The sequence below is a fragment of the Sinohyriopsis cumingii genome, chromosome 18 (assembly GCF_028554795.1).
Source record: "Sinohyriopsis cumingii isolate HCF-2022 chromosome 18, ASM2855479v2, whole genome shotgun sequence".
In the NCBI taxonomy this organism is placed as follows: domain Eukaryota; kingdom Metazoa; phylum Mollusca; class Bivalvia; order Unionida; family Unionidae; genus Sinohyriopsis; species Sinohyriopsis cumingii.
In genome coordinates, this window is record NC_142978.1 from 3,002,250 (window position 1) to 3,020,119 (window position 17,870).

At 39.8% G+C, this 17,870-nt stretch overlaps 1 protein-coding gene across 1 annotated transcript in view; it reads right to left on the reverse strand.

The window, feature by feature from the left end:
- Window positions 1-17,870, reverse strand: part of LOC149775974 (uncharacterized) — a 71,917-nt gene that overhangs the window by 19,574 nt on the left and 34,473 nt on the right. Inside the window, exons 9-11 of the mRNA XM_089941037.1 lie at window positions 3,419-3,918; window positions 2,609-2,950; window positions 2,004-2,121 (exon numbers count right to left, since the gene is read on the reverse strand). Of these exons, the coding sequence (XP_089797163.1) occupies window positions 2,004-2,121; window positions 2,609-2,950; window positions 3,419-3,918 (960 nt within the window). The remainder of the gene's footprint in view (window positions 1-2,003; window positions 2,122-2,608; window positions 2,951-3,418; window positions 3,919-17,870) is intronic.

Below are 17,870 nucleotides of genomic sequence, written 5' to 3' on the forward strand. Positions count from 1 at the left end.
CATGATAATCTCTTTCCATGCAGATATGAAGGGAACAGTCCTGTATGATGGATCCTCCTCAACCTCCTTCCCAATTAACAGTAGTGTGAAGCAGGGCTGCGTGCTGGCACCAACACTTTTTGGGATCTTCTTCTCCCTGCTCCTGTCCTACGCCTTCGACACGTCCACGGATGGCATATATCTACACACCAGATCCGACGGGAGGCTGTTCAACCTGGCACGACTGCGCTCAAAGACCAAAGTGAGAGCTGTGCTCATCAGGGAGATGCTTTTTGCAGATGACGCAGCTCTTGTGGCCCACACCGAGGAAGCCCTCCAGATACTGGGAGACCGTTTTGCTGTTGCCTGCATGCAGTTTGGTCTCACCTTCAGCTTGGAAAAAGCAAATGTCAGCGTCCAAGATACCACCATTGCCCCTTCAATCAAAATCAACGGTGTCATCCTGGAAGCAGTCAACAACTTTACCTACCTAGGGTCAACCATCAGCAACACTCTCTCGATTGATATGGAGCTGGACAGAAGGCTTGGAAAGGCAAACACCATCATGGCTCGATCAACGAAGAGGGTGTGGGAAAACAACGCGCTGACAGAGCACACCAAGGTCCGAGTCTACCAGGCCTGCTTTCTCAGCCCCCTTCTATATGGAAGTGAGACCTGGAGTACCTACATGAGGCAAGAACGCCGGCTCAACTCCTTACATATACGGTGCCTAAAACGCATCCTGAAAATCAGCTGGCAAGACCGTGTTCCACACAGCGAGATCCTGCAGCGTGCAAGTACCCCCAGCATGTACTCCCTGCTAATTAAACGCCGCCTTCAATGGCTGGGTCACGTCCGACGCATGGAGGATGGAAGGCTGCCAGAGGACATCTTATATGGACAGCTGGCCACTGGCATGAGAAGAGTTTGACGCCCCTCACTCCGTTTCAAAGATGTGTGCAAGAGGGACATGAAGGCATGCAACATTTCACCCGATGGCTGGGAAGATCTGGCCGAGGACCGAGGCACCTGGAGACTGATGGTAAACAATGGCATATCAGTCGCTGATGCGAGGAGAGGCCAGTTGGCGGCAGAGAAACGTAAGAGAAAGAAGAACGCAGCAGCAACCACAGTAACGCAGACTTCCCAGTATGTCTGCACCAACTGCAGTAGGGACTGTCACTCACGTATAGGCCTGCACAGCCACAGCAGACGATGCCAACAGTGACAGACAACACCCCAAGGGCGCTATTCGCATGGTCTTTCGAGGCCGAGTCACCAATGATGATGATGATGATTCTCTTCATATATAAATGACCATATTCGTTTCCTCAGGATTACGGTTTGTTTCATAACCTATCGCAAATGCTTGTACCATAATCTTAACATTCGCGCGTTCCTTCTTATAGTGATACGTCACTTTTGCATATATATATATATATATATATATATATATATATATATATATATATATATATATATATATATATATATATATATATATATATATTAAAATGCGGTTTTCAGTTATACCATATTCAAAACTGTGCTTAAACATAACTCTCAAAATGTGATCTTAAAATGCCTTATTGTAAACCCGTAATGTATATCCAACGCCAACTATCGGTTCTATAAATAAGTCCCAATCACTTTTAAAATAATTGCGTCTCTGGTAGTATTTACTCGTGACTTTGTCAAGGCTGTGATGTCCTATGGCATTCGTTCATTGTTGTATAAAGAGATATATTAACTGGTGGTTGATTGATTAGCTCTTTAAGCACATTATTGCTTATATTATGGGGAAGGAATAGGAACTACGTGCATTTTCCAAGGTCTAGGCGAGTATTGAATTAGAGAGGATGACGACACGCTAACAACCTATATAACGCGGCTCGAGAAACTACATGCATTTCTAAAATGAAATTACTTAACTGGTCATTACAGCAATTTGAAAGCTATCGGCTGGAGAAACAAAAATCCTTGTTTGACTGTATACGTTAGTAAAAATGCGAAAAATCACTAACCTTGATAAAATTGGCATTCATATTTCCTGTATATTTAACTTCACCAGTGCTGTTCATGATAAGTTTGTACTGAAGTGTATGAACTCCACTATCATCATCTCGTGCCAGGAAGGTAAACCTGTAAAGAGTTGATACGGCGGTGCTTGTAGCATTTGTATTTCTCGAGGGTGTTCTTGCTCATAATTATACAGTTGTTGCAGATGTTTAAAGTATCCTTATTATTATTATTATTATTATTATTATTATCTAAGTGCCATTGAGTTTAAAGTCTTTAAAAAAAACATCTAATTCAAATTTGCCATTCTATGTAACTATGTTTGTGGTCAAAATGTTCATAAAAGAACCATTGAGATGTCAATTTTTACGATTATTGTTTCACATCTTTCTCGAGTTCAGTGTAAATATCCTTTTGTAAAAAAAGACTAAAATATACCTGGCGTGAACACAGTTAAAACAAATGTCCTTAACTACGCTGTATAGCTGCCTATTTGAATATTGATTATGTGCTATTATTTGTGCTAAATGTTGCCCGTTTCACGAGTAACAATTATCGTACCAAACTATGTCATCTGACAATATTAATCCATTTTAATAACATCCCTTACCTACTGCTATACTTGTAAGTTCCGTTCTCGATATTCGTTTTGAAATCCGGTGTACCAACCACGGGAGGTGTTCCATCTATATTCAACACTGCAAAGTCGTAGGCACTATTTCCCATTGCATCATGAGCTCGTACCCAGACTTTCATTTTTCTACCGTCGAACAGACTTGCTTGGAATGTATAATTCTCTGCTAAGGGTGATACATCTTTCCAGCTTGCATTCGGCAAGTTCACACCGTCTTTAAAATCCTCATTAACCTCAAACCGCACGATTCCATTAAAGTTTGTAATTTCACGAATTGATCTCATTCCTTCTTCGTCATCTAGTCCTTTAAACACGTATCTGAAATTAATATGACAAGTACTAATTACACCTCTTTATATAAAATTAAGGGTACCTTAAGGAGACTGCGATTCCTTCTCACAAGTTACAAAACTGGGGCAATACTTCCAAGCAGATGTTTAATGTTAGTTACGTAACATTACATGATATGGTTGTAGCTTCAAGCATATAGCATGTCTTTGTACTTCACATACATTCGGTATTAGCTGAGAAAACTGTAACATAGAGATGATTATTATCTGAAACCAAACATCTTATTTTGTGATACTTCATACTCAGTTAAATCTAAGGTTACTACACACACACACACACACACACACATACATGTATATATATATATATATACATCTATGTGTGTGTGTGTGTGCATTCTTTATCAAAATTCCTTCTAATGCGATCAAATCATAATAATGCATTACAGTTATTGTATTATGGGCGACACCAAATTTAATTTAAAATAAGACTAACTTGCGAGAACTTAATATCCCATCCTCTTCAACGTCCGCAAACTGTATTGGGTATGGCAGTACTTGGTTGAGCAGTTTGTTTTCTCTGTGAATCTTATTGACGAAATGTCCACTCCAAACAACGGTTATGACGTCAGGAGAAGCTTGCCACAAATAGTCACTGGCACTAGTAGCGCTGGATACATATATCTTGTGCTCATTGGCTTTGTCTATTTCCACACTTGATACATTGTCATAGAGGAAAAGTCGACGGGCAGTTTTAGAGTTGTTAGCCATGTCTCTAGTTTCAAGCAGCACTGAATACATGCCTGGTTCATTTGGAGTGTAAGTTGCGTAGTGCGGAGCAGTCTCGTCAATGAATTCGGTATATATGGGTTTAAGCGGTTCCATTTCAACAAGTCTCCCATAGGGGTCAGGGGACAGTTTAAAAATTTCAAGGTAGTACTGCCACATACCTGCCATAGCATCACTCCAGCCTCCCCATGAAATCCGTATTGGCATCTTGAATAAAACATAATTATGAGGTTATAAGTTGAAACTTCATAAATAGCAGGGCCAGCAGCAGGGAAGTTGTACAGACCAGACTGTCAGACCAAAATAAAGCCTCCTACGAGAACTTTCTCCGTAGAAGCCTCAGATTTCAAAAATAAGCCTTCCTGCGAGAATTAATTTGCGTAAATTCGTTCCCGATTGTAATTTTTGTGTGCAAAAATCATTGATTTTGGACAGCAATTTTTTTTGGGGGGGGGGTAGGAGAAATTTATTCCATCGATGAAGTTTGCGAAGATTTGGCTGCTGATCCTAATTTTACCTCGCATTAAAACAATATAGTTGAAAATAATATGAGTCCGAAAGCTAGCACAGTTGGAGAGCCTCATTCTGCCAGATTAGCGCGAGAGCAATTAGCGGCAGTGAAGAAACTTATCCCGGTAAAACAATTATTTAAGAAAAAAGTTCGTGATTACGAAGATTCTCAGTATGGAATTACCGAGATATCGTCAAAGTTGTTGAGTCCAGTCACTGGAGCAATCGAGCAAGTCGCATACGGCGATAAAAAGGAAGATAATGAACTCAGGAAGAAGGGGCTTATTCCTATGACGAGAGACATTGAGCAACACACTCGATTATTGCCGGAGCGAATAGTACAAACACAAACACGAGCACAAGCACAAGCACGAGCACGAGCACAACAAGAACAAGCACAAGCACAAGCACGAGCACAAGCAGAATTGAGGACGGGGCAAATTCCTGAAGAATTAGATGAAGATCAAAAATTACGGCAAGAACAAGCGCAAGAAGAAGAACAAGCGCAAGAAGAAGAACAAGAGCAAGAGGAAGAAGAAGAAGAAAAAAAAGAGGAAGATAAAGATATTCAACCTCGAGATATAATAAAAAAAAAATTTACCAAGAGTGGTTGGGAAACAATGGAAAAACAATTTGACCTTTTTGGCAAAGATATTAAAATATTTGCTATATTTGCCGAAGATTCCTTTGACAATAGAAAAGTTTTTTTAACGGAGGAGGGATTGAAAAAAATTAAATCGCGTGAATCTTGGTATAATAATTTATTTCGAGCTAAATATAATTTACCTGAGGCGAAGAAGACAAGTTTTCTTTATAGTGATTTTCTGGATTTCGCAAAAGCAAGAAAAGAGGAAAAAAAATCTTCGGGGATATCGCAAAAATCAACTCAACAAGAGAAAGAAACTGCAAAGTCCGACTATGAAAATCTTCATAAAGCTATCGGAATTGTTTTTACCCGTGATGTGCATGAACAAATCGCAAGGGGAGAAAATTTAGTAGATATTGCCGCGGATTATGATGATAGGAATAAATATTTTAACCCCAGTGTTCGTGGAAAACCTCTTGAAAAAGGCAAATATATCGAATGGATATATTTTGCTAGTAAAAAACCTCCTTACAAACGTGATGGCGAATATTTTAAATTTATGGAAAAAGTAAAACAAAAAGAAAAAGAAAAGGAAGATAAGGACGTGTTAACGGAGTGGTTTAACGAACCATCAAAATCAAAGACAGGAAGCGGATATACCGTTTGCCCTGACAGCGTTGTCAACGACGTGTCTCGCCTCGAAGTATTAATCGGAGGAAAACGAGCCGGAAATAACTCTCGTGAAATAATCAACGAGGCCTCAGATATTTGTCAGCGATTATTCCGCGGTGGTGTCATCGACTCTTACATTTACAAGGAACTTATCGATGAGCTCATCGATTAAAACAATACAATTGAAATAACATGATTGTTCACAAGCATCAACGCAGACCCAGACAGGTCCGCGTAGTAAACTCTCGATTGCCTGTATACAGATATATCCACGGCAACGGACTCGGCGATATTGTTGGAAGTCTCGTTACGCGAGTAATACCTAAAATCGGACCCATGATTAAACAGATTGGTTTAAAAGCAATAGGAAAGATCGGCGAGACTGCTGTCGTTTCTGGTATCAAAAAAATAGCCAGCAAAGGCTACGATTTTGTCAGAGAAAAAATATCAAATTTAATACGTAAAAGAGAACCAGTCAAATTGCCTATCACCAGCGAAATGCCACCCGAAATCAGCAAAGTCATAAACGACGCAGCAAATAAAAAAATAAACGACCTAGCGCAGGAAGTTGCTAACACAAACCTCGCACAGGAAGTTGCAAAGCAAATTACTAACACAAATCTTGCAAAGAAAATTACTAGGACAAATCTAGCAAATGAAATTGCTAAAACAAATCTAGCAAATGAAATTGCAAATACAAGCTTCATTTCAGGTAGCGGTCTTCGTTTTAGATGATATTCTTAATAATAAATGTTCGCACAAGTGTCAAATGAAGTGTTTGACATGGACGAGCCTGTAGGCAGGGATACATCCGTGCGAGATTTCCAGTATTTCTCGTATGACGCAGTTGACCCAAATACAAATAATCGCTTGGAAATTCAAGTCCACGATACAACAAGATATTTTCTTCCATCTGAGGCATATATCGAGGTTGTTGGGAGAATTATTAGGACAAACGATACCAACTTTGGCGAACATTTTAAAGTTGGATTCGTCAATAACGGCATTATGGCATTATTCAAGAGCGCCACTTACATGATCGATGGAAGAGAGATCGAATCAATTACCGACAATGTTGATATAGCAACAACGATAATAGGACTAGCGAGATACTCGGATGATTTTACCAGATCAGCCGGTCCTAGTATGATGTTCGCCAAAGATAACTCTGATACCGCTGATCATGTCCAATATGAAATCAGAAAACCAAAGAAAACAACTGACCCCGCCGCCGACGCAGATACCGAAAAAGTGATGATAAAAACAAATGACAATTACAATCTTGGATTTGCCACGAGAAGAGCTATGTTGACTAAGAATGAACTAAGATTTTCCTGTGCAATTCCGCTACCTCACATTTTTGGATTTTGTAGGCATTTCAGAAAAGTTATTTACGGAGCAAAACACACGATAACTTTCGTTCGAGACGCTGCTGGCAGTGACAAAGCCATCTGGCGAGAATCTAGTGTGGATGCCGCTAATGTCGGTAAAGTTGTCCTTGAAAAATTTACCTTGTGGATGCCAGCGATAGTTCCATCGATGCTCGAGGAAGAAAAATTATTATCATTCATGAATCAAGGCGGAAAATCCGTCATGTCCTGGTTGACAACGATGACCGACTCCTGCGATGTTAATATTAACGGAATATTTACCTGGAGAATTGCGTCACAACAAGGCGCTTCGGCACCTAGGCACATCTTTGTTGCTCTTCAAGCCGCAAACAGATACGATCAAGAACACAGTCATATGATATTCGACAGATTTGCAGCAACAAACGTTTCACTGAGAATAAACGGCCAGCAGGAACCATCAGAGGAAATAGCCATCGATTTTGACAACTATTCGACTGTCCGCGCGTATCATCGATTGCTAAGTTTCATGGGCCGCGATCAAAATATCGATACCGGATTGCAAATATCACAGCTAGATTTTAATATTCGCTATCCTATCTATTACTTTTCCCTGGAGCATCTCGATTTGGTAAAACAATCCGTTGTTGATATTCACTTCAAAGCTAGAATTAACACAGGCGGAGCAGCAAGAGCCATCGCGGTAATCCTCAGCGATAGAACAATGATCTTGGAAGGCATTAGCGGCAGAATGAGAGTCATCGATGCTCCCGTCGAGAATATGTGACAAATTCCAAATTTAGATTAAGTGATTATTAATATGCCATACGAACACGTCAGCGTAACTCTGACCCCGGGTCAGATAAAAAAAACTCCAAACAGCAACAGCAAGGCGAAGCGGTTTGAATTTAACCCTGAAAAATGATCAAATTCACGGTGGGCCTAACAAACTATCGCTAACTAGAAGTCAACGTGAACGATTTACCAGAGCCAAATCAGCGAATTCCGGTGTTCATGTGAATCTCTCAATAGGCGCAATCAGAGACATGATCAAAACGGGCGGAATTTTTCCTTTTCTTCCTCTGATAAAAATGGCTCTTCCGATGATTGCAAAAACAGTAGGATTAGGCGCGTTAACAGGTATAGGTTCCAAATTAGGAGAAAAGGTGGTGGGAGGGAGATACAGTAAAAAAAAGGGAGGGCAATTTCCTTTCTACTCTCTCCTGTTGCAAAAACAACAAAAAGGATCCGGCCTTTATCTAAGACGCCCCCCATACGGATCCGGCCTAAGACGAGTCTACCAGCCTCAAATTTAGATTTGATCAACGAAGCAAAGAATAAAAAAATAAAATTTTTCAGAGGCGTATTTATGCGAGATCAACTACCAGAAAAACCAAACCCTACCGAGACAGGAATAATAAATCTCGATAAAAATACCGGCCCTGGTACGCACTGGGTTGCATACGCGATTAATCCTCGCGAAGTCGTTTATTTTGACTCTTATGGATTAGCACCGCCAAATGAATTTATCAGCTATGTGTCAAAACTAAATCTTCCGATTTGGTATTCGACACTTCCAACGCAGACATTAGCGGATCCACCGATATGCGGCTCTGAATCAATTAACGTCCTCGATGCAATTTCAAAATCATCCGGTCCGTATCACAAAATTGTATTTGAATACGCCGTAGATAAATATCATGGTTGATATTTACGGTAGATTTATCTACAGGAAGGAAAAGGCAGAAGTGACTGACGTCGATCTATCAAAGTTCGCAACCAAGAGCGATATTAACAATCTTCTATCGCTGTCAGAGGTGGACCCTGGCGAAGTTGCTGTTTTTCAAAATACCGAAGGAAGATTACAAACCAGCAACGTGAAAATAACTGATATAATCAAGCGAGACGAATACCGCGATCATATCAGTCAGTTTACTCGCCAATCGGAGATGGTATTAAAATCTATTGCTGATATTACCGATATTATCGCGGTATTACCACTAAAGGCCAATATCGCGGATGTGGAAAAATCCGACAAAGAGCTATCAGCGGCGATGCTTCTAAAGGCCAATATCGCGGATGTGGAAAAATCCGACAAAGAGTTATCAGCAACGTTGCTTCTGAAGGCTGATAAAGCATTACACGACGATCTTCAGGACCGAGTGACAAAAAGATTTACCAAGCTAACTAACGATCTTAAAAAACTAGACGATACATCAAAAAATCTCAGTAAAAAACTCGACGAGGATATAAAAAAATTCATCGAAACCTCCTGAACTACACACAGCGATCTTACCGAGAAAACAAAGAAAATAAACGAAGATATCGCCCAAATCAACAGAGAGATTGAATCGGCACGTGCATTAATATTTCAAAAAACCGATAGAACATCACATAACGATCTCAGCGAGAAAGTAAAATCCATCAACGAGGAAATTACCAAAATAAATACCGCGATGGGTCAGAAAATCGATAGAACATCACATAACGATCTTACCGAGAAAACAAAGAAAATAAACGAAGATATCGCCCAAATCAACAGAGAGATTGAATCGGCACGTGCATTAATATTTCAAAAAGCCGATAGAACATCACATAACGATCTTACCGAGAAAACAAGAAAAATCAACGAAGATATCGCCCAAATCAACAAAGATATTGAATCGGCACGTGCACTAATATTTCAAAAAGCCGATAGAACATCACACAGCGATCTCATCGAGAGAGTAAAATCCATTAACGAGGAAATTACCAAAATAAATATCTCGTTAGGTCAGAGAGCAACAATCGACGATCTCAACAAAAAAATCAGCGAGGAAATTAATAAACTCAACGATCTTGTTGTTCCCGAATTTACCAAGGCGTTTAACGCGATACGTGAATCGACAGATGAGAAAACAAGAAAAATCGACGAGGATATTACTAAAATTAACGATGAAATTAACGCGGTACGTGAATTAGCGCGTCAAAAGGTTGATACATCAGCGAACGATGGAAAAATTCAAGAAATCAACGAGAAACTCCTCGCCGTAACAACAAGCGTCGACGAAATCAAAGTAGAAATGTTACCGTTGGATATTCCTATGTTGGGGCTTATTGAGGGACCAGAGGAGGTATATACAAAAAATCTTCCTCTCTATATACCATTTGTGCTGAGGTCGGAATATTTTACATGGACACCTGATAATGATTCTTTTAACTTTACCGCGCCATTTCGTGCTGTATATCGAGTATATATTATTTCGAAGTCATTAATAAAATTTAACGTGACGGCTCTTCTTCGTGAAATTTATGAATACCATCCTGGATTTTTCGTTATTTCCATAGATGAAAATAAAACTGAAACTTTTAAATTAACACCATCGGATAGAACCAACATGGGACCAGTGCATTATTTTGTAATTTTCGAATATTTATTTGGTTGGGATACGACCAATCCCCCCAAGACGGTCAGCGTTGCCGAAGAGGATCCCGAGCCATTTAAAGTTGCCGAGATAGAGAATCCCCAATCAATTGGCTAGATAAATAACTAATAAATGACCGCATCGGATTATCGTTACAATCAGGCGCGATCATGGCAGGATTCGCTAAAAAAACTCCTCGACGAGTATCAAACAAAAATAAAAAAATACCAGCGTAGATTAGTTATCATTGACGTCGCCGTGTACACGGTATCCGCGATAGTCGCTGGTGCGGGGATAATTTTATCCGCGGTAACAACAATCGCGCCGATCGTAGCAACGATAATAATCTCGTCAACAACGACAATTGCTGGTGTTCTCAATATCGTAGCGAAAAAAATCTCATCATGCGCGAATGAAAAATTATCATTGTACAAAAACAAACTAACCAAGGTCAATGACGCGTATTCGAGATTATCATCGTTGCTTTCGGAGAGTCTCAACGATGGCGTTATCTCCGATCCAGAATTTTCGGCAATGATAAGTATTTACTCGGAGATTGAACAAATGAATATTAATAATGTCCGAGCTAGCCCAGATCGTGACAAACACGACGCCGCCGACAACAACGTTAATATCGTTAAGCTCAACCAATCCAGAATTTAGCATCAATTTTCCAACACCAATCAGCGTCAAAGAAATTGCGTTAACACAATTGCGTGTCTACAACAGCTGGCCTAATGTTAGATCGAAATCATTTGGCAGATTATTATCAAACAATTCACTTGTTTTTGCCAACAAAAACAAACCCGATGGAACGCCTGATTGGATCGTCGTTGGCATACCAACAGGCAGTTACGAAATTGATCAGCTGGATAAGGAATTTACTACCAGAATATCAAATATAACCGGCGATGCTACTCCGGGAATAAAAATATCTGCGCATGAACCAACACTGTCATCGATGATAGAAGTGAAATCGCCGTACATGGTAGATATTTACCAATCATCGATTAGGACCATATTAGGTTGGCCTGAAATCGCACCTCTAGCAAAACCAAAAAAATCAGATTTTATTATTCCAGGTTGGTACGAGGAAGCTCCTCCAGAACTACCGGAACCAAAAAAAGAAGATTTTACCACCGACGAAGGATGGTACGGAGATATCAAACACAAACCTCTGATCGATAGCGCCATCAACCTCATGAATAACCACAAATTTAACCTGGTAATATTCGCTTTTACTTTTATTAACGAAAGAATTCTCTCGTGGTTGCCTCTTCCTAAAATTCCCCCCGGCGTGGAAATCTTCGACGCTACCCACATTAAGATAATAGCCCCCATAGACGGTATCTTGGTAAGAAGAACCCTCAACGAATTTATTCAAGAACATACAATACAATTAAATTTATTGCGGGAATCCTTTCATGAATGCATCTTAAATAAATCAGGCTCATGTAGCGAAATTATCAAACGCGTTAAAATTTTAAATCAACTCGCGAATGATGTTAAATATTATCATGGAATGTTTATTCAGGCGATAGTCGACGATATATCAATTGCCGATTATGTTCTTCCTATTAGCAAATTCGAGTTGATCAGAAATTCAGGAGAAAAACAAAAATTCATGAGAGTATTTGGATTAACCGAGGAAACGCTACCAAATTTCAAATTTCCCGATTATGATGTTGATAAACTGAGAAAATCCGTCACTGATACCATCGATGATTTATTTCCGAAATTACATGCCGCGTGGACTAAAAAAGTACAATTGGAATTGATTCTCAAACACAATAACGATCCCGCCGGGCAAGGGCGGCATATCTCGCCAGGTATCGTTAATATAACGGAAGTTATCGCGATTTATCTTCACGCGGATGTTGTCGAGGGCAGCTACAATGTTGATTCGTCAGAGTCAAATCAAGCGCAACAGGGTTTTATTTTGTATTCGTTTTCACCTAGCGCCTCTCCGGGTTATTTGATAATAAAGGAACCGGTGAATCCGTTTTATCTGCGATGTCATAATCGATTGTTGTCAAGGATAAATTTCAAACTAACAGATCAGAAGGGAAATTTGCTTGATATCCGAGGGGAAACTGTTAGTATCAATCTGCTGGTGAAATCGTGAGAATCTGTACACCAGGGAAAAATAAAATAAAATCCAGGGAAATTTTCAAATCGTGAGAATCTGTCTGCCAGGGAAAAACGGGCCAAAAAAATAAATAAAATCCAGGGAAATTTTCAAAATTGGAAGATTTTTTTAATTTTTATTTTTTTTTTGTGGAATTTCTTCAGGAAGATATTTCCTTGGCCTTGCTCTCATCGACAAGCTTTTTCAACTGCCTGACGCGCGAGTTTGTAATTTTTCTTGATTCATATTCGTCGGATAAAATGAATCTAGCTTTTTCAACCAGCGTCGATAATTTAACAAAATCCTCAATTTGATCATCGCTGACTGTAGCTAACGATTGATACATCGCAATTTGGATTTTCTTTATTAATTTGTATTCGGATGGTAGCGTGTATTTATATTCAAGTTTCCCCTGAACAATCGTCTCGAATTCGGATCGAATTTTATTCGTGTCCAACTCCGAGGGAAGATTTATTTTTTTCCTTAGATCATCGATGGCTTCGATGATGTTATTTATGTTTTTTTCATTCATGTTATATTAATTCTGTAATATTCAATTATTCTTCGTCGCTTTCCGAATCGAATATTATTGGTATATAGGAGAATTTGATCCATTCACCGAGATTGTAGGAAAACGTCGCATGTTGAATCCCCCTTGCCACTCGCTGCACCGAGGCTGTATTAATATTATAATATTTCGCAGCGGCCCTCATTGACTCAAATGCAAATTCCTCGCCTGTTGCTTGATTTACCGATTTGACCGACTTAGCTGATCGTGCGCCACCGGTATTGCCGGATCTACAATTTTCACTTTGTGTAACCGCTCGGAGATTGGAAAGTTTATTGTTGAGTTTATTTCCGTCGATATGATCGATAACAAGTCCAATCTCTATTGGTCCGTGATAACATTCGTATATGAATCTATGGTTGAAGTACTTTGCGCATCTTCTTTTATTATTTTTATTGATTGTAAATTTAAGATAACCAAATTTATCAAAATTACCAACAGGATTCTTTGTTTTGATATATCTGACAATACCATCCGATGATGCTTCGTATCCCTCGATCGTAGGATGAGATCTATACTCGTGTGTGATTTTCATTGCAGGAATCGTCGATTTCATTTCCATATACAATATTCCATTTGTTTAAATCATAATTTGCCTTGAATCGATTAATATAATCTTCTTCGCATGTTATCACCGAGGAAGATTTCTTTTTGTAATATCTGAGCAATTCCCGATAATTTTTCCCTCCACAAGCCAGACACAATCGAGTCTTTCCTCGCGTGCCAACTTGACAAACTAAACACCGTTGTGGTCCTTTACTGCCTCGTCGAATTGCATATATATGAGCGCCACAATAATCGCCTCTGCAGGATTTGTCGCATGATTTTGTTGATCCGATTGGTATCCATTTGCACTGCATATTATAATTTAAATATTTGTCTAAAATATAATAATGGATACATTTGATCTTGATGAGGCAGAATATATCATTCCTGAGGTCGATCGCGCCAAAAAAGAATTTTTCGATGATGGTGGGATTCATGTTTGGTCGACATGGAAAACTAACGCTGTTGATGCTACGATGAACCTAGAACGAGCCAAGAAGATAATCGAGCATATAAAATTCGAACACAAGGAAGAGCGATTTATCTTTGGAATAAAATTCATCGCACAAATGCCTGACGACACTTGGATTATTCGCGATAAACGAGATCCAATACGTGGCGGTAAGAAAAACGTCGTTCTTGATAAAAATTCGAAGCCAGGATTATTATTGGGAATTGACTGTCCTTATTATACCAGGGCATATCCATCTAGCGCTGTTGTTTATGGAATTTATCGGCTAAATAATAATCCTGACATGAAAAATCTACCTGCGATGAAAGAATCACCGATGATAAATTGCGTTGCCGAGCGCGTTATCGAGCATATGAAAAACGCCCGTCGTGGATCTGGATTGACTCAGTTGAGGTTGAATAAAATTAACGCGTGGGCGAAGACAGTTGTTGATGGCGCATCGATTGACGATGTTGCTGTGTTGAGCAAGAAACTTAAATTTCCTATCACGGTGAAAACGCTATCGGGAGAAATATTATACTCGTCGCCGTATAAATCTCGAGGAGTACCAATCGAGATTGTTGATCATAATTCACATGCGTGGTCGCAGTCGGTAATGATATTCCCGCGAGATCGCGCTGTTAAATTTTATCCCGTGGAAGGCGCTGATGCCATGTTTCGATATATCAAAATATTAGCCGCATCTGATCCGATATCGGTTTGGTTATTCTCGAGCGAAGAAAAATATGATCAGTTTATCTTCCCTCGAGGGGATATTTATCGAGATGAAAAATTACATGAATCTATGAAAAATATCGCGGTGAAATATTCGTCAAATCCTGATCAATTACTGACAAATTGTTTTACTGTTCCATCTGTTGCTGCTCACGCTGCCAGAGAAAGAAATTCGTGGAAACCTACAAGGAACGAATTTCTCGCTGATATTCAACTTAGCTGTATCGAATACGGCCATGGCGGATTGTGGAATACCAAATATTATTTCGAAGATATGATCTCCGTTGATATGAGCGCGTGTTATCCTGGAAGTTTCCTTGGATATGGTGATTGTGCGGATTATTTTGCTAAATTTGGCCATCCCACCAGCGAGATGACGAGAGTTGCAATTAACGGACCGTTGCCAGATTTTATCATGACCGGATTCGCTTATGTTACTTCATTCGAGTTTGCTGAAAATTTACATAAAATTTGTTATATTTGGTTTGGTCGGCATTTATCGCAGCGTCGTTGGGTCCCTATAGTGTTGTTGAGGTATATGCTGGATTCATCAATGTTAGTATCGTTGACGGTGAGTGAGGCGATTATATCATACAGGAAACAAACTGAAGTGTGGTTGCCGACGGATTGTGAAAACGCGAAAGATATCGGAAGAAAAATAATTGGCAAATTTACTCAAGGAGGATCCGTTGATCATAAACACCGACACGCTAGGTTGTTTATCAACGATGCTGAGATGGACTTTATTATAGCCGATACGGTATCGCGAGGGATATTCTGCAACAGAGAGAATATTATCATTGACGGAGTAAAGTTAGGTACCGTAATTAGTTACCTTGACGGAGAATCAGCGCAGTATACGCATTTGAGATCATCGATGCTCGCTTATGTGAGCATAAATTTACTGTCGATGATAAATAAATTTTCTGATATCGCGGTAAGGGTCGCAACGGATTCGTTTTATCTCGATAAGAAATATCAGTATAGGCTGGATAATTTAATCGCTGATGGTTCTTGGGGCACTTGGAGGATAAAAAACGAAGATATCCTAGATTACTGTGAGGACGCCGATGTCGAAGATTGCGATAAATTTCATCGAGATAAATGCGAGGAAATATCGACGGCTGCATCCGCATTTGACCCGATTTCACGTAACAAATTTGTTTACCTAAATGGTCCTGGTGGTAGCGGTAAAACAACGCGAGCGATAAATTTATTTGCGAAATCTGATATGATAGTGTTGACTCCAACTCACAGATTAGCGCGAGAAATAAGGCAACGCGGCGTTGATTCTGGTACTTATCATAGTTATTTCAAATACAGCGGTGGATTGTGGGATTCGGCTCGTATGGGAAATAAATATATCAACAGAATTATAATATTTGATGAAATTTGCACAGTAAATTTAGTTGTATTAAAATCGTTCCTGATCTGGCTGGAGGGGAAAAATACCGCCGTGGTAATGTGCGGAGATCATGGCCAGCCTGATCCGATTGATGGTGAATCTCCTCACGAATGGCTCAGGAATTTCGTTGATTATTATGAGGAAATCGACGCCGATTATAGATCCGATGATATTTTACTGACTAAATTTAAGAAAATAATTCGATTACAACCGAATAAAATTCAATGCGATGTGATGAGAAGAATAATCGACGAGACTCCGATGGATATTTTTCTAAATTTGTGGCGTCCCGATCATCTGATTGTTGCTAGTAGGAAAATTGTTCGTGATGTTATTCAGGAAATGTTATTTAAGCTGCATTGCGAGAAATTTCCAACATTGCAGGTGCCTTTGTGTTACAGGCCCGCTGATACCAGAAAACAAAATAACAGTGTTACTTTACCCTGCGGAGAGGAAAAGATCCTGGTCTTGAACGATATTATTCTTGTTGATATTAATCTTGTTAATGACGCGATAAACGCAGAAAGATCGCCATGGAAATTAGGCTACGCAACAACGATACACTCATCGCAGGGATTAACCGTGGATGGCCAAGTTTGGATCGTCGATGATAGAATTTCCTGGTCAAATTTAGTGTATTTAGCCGTGTCGAGAGTAAGAAAATTATCCCAGCTAGGTAGAATTCGGTTTCACATTAATGACGCTGGCGGTAGTTGAGTATCTTTCGGTATTATTTGTAATTCCTCCTTGGTAAATCCGCGTTGTGGCGCTAGCGAATCTAGGAAATAAATTGCTGGTCTTCCCGATGATCTTGTTACGGCTGATATTTTGTGTGTTGTTACACTCCAATTTGGATCGGTTGCTCTTTTTCTTCCTCCTTCGGCCTCGCCTTCTTTATATAAATACCTGACCGTGACGCTACCTAGCACAGGCGGAATTGTGGAATCTCGCTTTAGTGGTATATTCGATTTTGTAATTGCAATTGCGGGTTTCATTGCTATTGTTCGAGTTACTTCGTTATTTAGCGCGTTAATCACGTGAGGTAATCTTGTTACCCAATCATGAGATCGATTATCTTGAATAAATTCACGCGCGTACTGATATCCGAATAATCTTTCCGCGAGAGTTTTATTGAATCTTTCGACGATAGCTTGATTGTGATGAACACCTACAATACCGCGACGGATTTTAACATTATTCTTTTTCATCAATGAAGTAACCGCGCCAAGAAATTCTCGACCTGGATCAACCTGGAGAAGCTTCGGCCATGTTAATGGAGATCGTGAATAAATTTCGCTAAACGCCTTAGCGATCTCCGTTGCTGTTTTATTCGATAACGGCTCGGCTTCCTTGTATCTGCTTGCGATATCAACAACCGTCAACACATACTTGTATGTGACTCCGTCGACGGTATCGTAAGGAAGAAACATTAAATCAGCCTGATGGACTTCATTAGGGACGCTGACGGAGAAACTCGCATATGATATTTTCTTAGGCGGGGGAAGATATATTTGCCAGACTGCCTGTTTCGATAGCCACGATTCAGCAACGGATTGTTTTACTTTTGCTGCCTTGGCGAGTTTGGCAATTGCTGATTTTCCTCGCCAGAATCCTCGCGGAGAATAATATATCTGCTCCATTATTATTTACCAGCACCGAATACTAATTTACCTTTCATCGCGCCTTTTACCAGCCAAGTTGCCAATTTTTCTTTGAAACTTTTGTTAGGAATCGCGTCTATTGCATGAATTAACCTGACATCAGCAAGATGCCGTTGTTGTAAATCCCCACTGCGATACGCAAGA